The sequence below is a fragment of the Priapulus caudatus genome, unplaced genomic scaffold, assembly GCF_000485595.1.
Source record: "Priapulus caudatus unplaced genomic scaffold, Priapulus_caudatus-5.0.1 Scaffold2011, whole genome shotgun sequence".
NCBI classification, from domain to species: domain Eukaryota; kingdom Metazoa; phylum Priapulida; class Priapulimorpha; order Priapulimorphida; family Priapulidae; genus Priapulus; species Priapulus caudatus.
The window spans coordinates 63515-67810 of record NW_014579072.1 but is presented as its reverse complement, the minus strand read 5'-3'; the positions used below and the strand labels follow the sequence as shown (position 1 = coordinate 67810).

Here is a 4296-nt window from a genome sequence, read left to right as displayed (position 1 = left end):
CCTCCCTCCCCCCGCCCGCTTAACCACCACCACCACCACCCACTCCTCACTCGTACCTGATGATGACGCACTGGTCTCCGTAGCGTTTCATGTTCGCGTAGGCGTTGTCCGAGATCGCGAAGATGTGCGGTGGCAGTTCTCCGATCTTACGCGATCTGTACAGCTGAATCTGCTCAGCAGTGTAGATGGGCAGGATCTGATAGGGATTCACCGCCACCAGGATGGAGCCGGTGTACGTCTGAAAACGTGCGACGAGCGAGCGGTGACAGTCTACATCTCGATTGTCGAAGTTAGTCGACGCAAGTTGGACAATTTGCATCTGTTCGAATCTGTGGATCTTACATTTGCGTTCGTGGAGAGGTTACAGAGGCAGATGGAGTCCGCGTGATCTCGTGAGATCTCATGTGGCTCGCAACTTGATTAAATTTTAAAACTTTAAACGTAAATTTTTTTAAACGATTTTACACTTTAAAATACGAATGAACGTGGTTGTGAATATTCGACTAGACTTATACGCGATATATAACTTGCTGTAGGAATTCACGAGTGATGAGGGCAAACAAGCGTACAGGCTCCGATAAATTCGAGGGTTACAGAATAGCAGACGTGATCGCGTTATATACAGAGCATCGCAATCTGCTGGTACGATGTGCAGCAGTAGTAAAACATACAGCAATGTATTTTGCTGAAAGATATTGCCATCGTAGGTTTCGCACTAGAGCACAACCCTTCCTTCTCGTTGTGCATGATGCCCACCTCGTGTAGGTTCCCTAGGCTTCCTCCTACTCCTTCCTCTTTTTCCCTCCCTCCCTCCCCCTCCTCCCCCTCTCCCTCACTCTCTCCCCCTCCCTCACCCTCCCTCCCTCCCTCCCTTCCTCCCTCCCTCTCTTCCTCCCTCCCCCTCTCCCTCACTCCACGGTAGATGAGTGCTCGCCTTGTACCGTATGAGCAGGTTTCGCATGATGCCCTGCCTCGTGCAGATCTCCCAGACTAATCATTCGCTCCCCCTCCTCCCTTCCTCCTCCGCTCTGCCTCCCCCTCCCTCCCTCCCTCTCCCTCCCTCCCTCCCCCTCTCCCTCACTCACGTAGATGAGGTGCTCCTTGTAGCGTATGAGCAGGTTTCGCATGATGCCCGCCTCGTGCAGATCTCCCAGACTGATCATGTCCTTTATCTGGTTGGAGCCGGTGCAACGGCGGGAGTTCTCGGTCGCCGTCGGCGCGCAGGTGCAGACGGCAGATGCCGGACGCATCCTCGTGCGCGACGACGATGCGGAAGAGTACTGGCTGAGCGCCGAGCGACGCATCAAGGCAATGCATCCGTCATCGATCCAGGGCGTGGAGTCTCCCTGTGGGATGGAGAGAGGAAGATATTATATACACGGCNGCCAGATAAAGTCTCCCTGCAAAGCGGAGGGGAGGGAGGGGACGATATGATATATATATATATTATATATATAATATATATATATATATATATAATATATATAGCAACAATTGTATACACGACTCCAGTCAGATAAAGTCTCCCTGCAGGCGGAGGGAGGGATATATATATATATATATATCAGGGGTTAATAATGACATATAATGACAAATAATGACAAATTTGTCATTATTAACCCCTGATCCCCTGATATATATATATGGCTCCAGCCAGATAGTCTCCCTGAAAGAAGTAGACACGGGATTGGGACATATATATACACTGTTACAGCAGTTATGTACAGTAGGTAGTAACAATTAGATAATAGTTCAGTATGAGCCGGGGGTTGCAGCTAGGTGCGGGCCGGCGAACCAGCGACCGTGCCTTTATTAGTGAGTATGTCTTTCTCTTCAGTGCTCAAATTCTTTAATAGAAGGTAATTTTGAAAATAATAGCAGGTGTAATTGGTGGGGCGGTACGATCTGTGGGGAGGGGGCCGGCTCACTTGTACCACCGGTGGTTGAACCACACACTAGCTGCTTTAGTCTGCTTGCTGTGTCTGTCTTTATATACCTCGAAATCGGCAACTTGCACTTTTGCTTGGGCGTTTGCTTGTTGAATTTATACCGCTTTATGTTATCAGAGAGTCTTTGTTGGCGATTTACTATATCAATATGCTTTCAATATATTTGTATATAGTATATTTGTCTAAAGATCGTCGCATTGAAAAGAGTCAAGAGTTCACAGTATGTATAAATAGTTTTCAGTTCCCCTCTTTCGAATCGATTCCCCGAAAGCATATTGATATAGTAAATCGCCAACAAAGACTCTCTGATAAGATAAAGCTATATATATATATATATCTTAATCCCATCATATGTAGACATCGGGTGTAAAAAAAACTAGCCGTTATGTAGACAAATTTGTTAGGTAGACATATTTGCTGTCTACTTAATGTTTAGCATGCTATAACTTCGACTCGTTTCTGTCAGAGACATTTATAGCTTAGTGTTGTCAATCGGTTATTTGTAATTTCGCTGAACCCGAACATCCGTGGACCCAATAACGCGATCGATAGCCGGTTACAATCGGTTACTCGGGGTGTTTGAATGCCTGCGTGTGCGTAAACGTCGTGGCATGTACGTGTGTCCATGTATGCTGCTTGTTAGCCCCATGTTTACCTGTTGTTTTGCAAGGATGTATTTTGTTCATTTATTTTTGTTTTGATTTTTTATCTGTTACTAACTGTTCTATAATAAATGTACTAGATCTCTACATCTCACCACTTTCCAAGTTATCATCGAAGTTTTCATCAAAGTTTTTATATCAGTTTATCAATCAAGTGTTATCAACGTTATATCATCAACGCTTTTGTTTGACTATCATGCCTATTCAATTTTTTTGATACAATGACCTTTTTAAGTTTTCTTGTTCAAAATTTAAAAAAAAAAAACAATTGTTTTTTTTTTATGAAATCGATTATGGATTTTGATAACCAAGCGCACTTGCGTTCGAGCCACATGTTCAACCGATGATCGAGATATTACATCAGATGATCGGACATCACTTATGGTGTATAGTTATGGCTGTTTATACGCAGTAAGTGTCCTCACTTCTATTGACATGTAACAGTTTTAAAGGGAACAGTAAAAGGCGCTCTAAGATTTTACTGCATACAACTGGTAAGCTTATACTGTATAACAAATACGTTAAATACACACACACGCGTAGTTTGTTGACCAGATACCAATTTAATGTTAATAATTAATTAGCACATGCAACGCTACGAAATTTGAAGCAGCGCCATGACCCACCCCGCGACCGCTGCCGGCCACGCGCGAAAAAGTTGCGTAATTTGACAACTTATTTTGCCAGGCGCTTACAACCGAGGGCCTAATCACAAAAGTGCAGATTATATTTATAACCTAAATGCTATTTAACCGAAGAGATATTGCATTCTAGGGCAAAATTTATCCATATTATAACGTGAACACTATATGTCGTTTATACAGAATTACAATCCTTTTGCTTTAGATCGAATAGAATAAGAAACACCCTCGATCTGTAGCTAGCTTGGGCCTGGAAAGTGGTATTCTGTGCGCAAGCTTATCAGATGCGTGCGCTTGAGTGGCGGCCAGACCGTCGTTGCACATCAAACTGAATCGTTAGTATTTAAAACATTTTTTTAAATACCTCTAATGGTGATTGAAGACTCCATGCAAAGGCTAGTTTATAGTAGGCGTAAATTAATACACGGGCTAAATTAGGCTGAAAAAGACGGCCTAGGGAACCCTCAGAGTAAACTCTGGGTGGTCTCAACCCCCCTTATAAATATGATGTTGTTAAAACACATTTTCTAAAAGTGTCATATATACGTCCGTATGGAAAATCAGTCCGAACATGAAAGCACGCGGACTGCGGACTTTCGGTACACATCAATCACCGACAGGAGTCACTACAGACGTGTTTGCAGTAACCTAGTCCAGACAAGGGCGTGTGCACTCTCTGCACTTCAATGCATGGATGGGTACAGACACTATTGCAATAGCCATGGATGGGTACACGAGCACTACTAGGGGCAATAGCATGTATGAATAACAGACACTAATTGGACATAGCATGGATGTATACAGACCAACTCACTGCAATAGCATGGCATGGGGTGGCCAGATCACTACTCGGCAATTATCATGCGATGGGTACAGACACCTACTGCAATATGCAATGGACTTGGGTACAGACAACACTCGCAGATAAAGCATGGATGGTACAGAGCACTACTGTAATAGCATGGGTTGATACAGCCTCACTGTAAATAGCATGGACTGGGTACAGACACTACTGCAATAGCATGGATGGGTACAGACACTACT

The 4296-nt window shown here is 44.1% G+C and overlaps 1 protein-coding gene across 1 annotated transcript in view; it reads right to left on the bottom strand.

Annotated features, from left to right (window-relative positions):
* The window catches only part of LOC106818078 (myosin-VIIa-like), a 2299-nt gene extending 1136 nt beyond the window's left edge, over positions 1-1163 (bottom strand). Inside the window, exons 1-2 of the mRNA XM_014822799.1 lie at positions 1086-1163; positions 51-238 (exon numbers count right to left, since the gene is read on the bottom strand). Coding sequence (XP_014678285.1) covers positions 51-238; positions 1086-1163 — 266 coding nt within the window. The remainder of the gene's footprint in view (positions 1-50; positions 239-1085) is intronic.
* Between the last annotated feature and the right edge of the window lie 3133 nt (positions 1164-4296).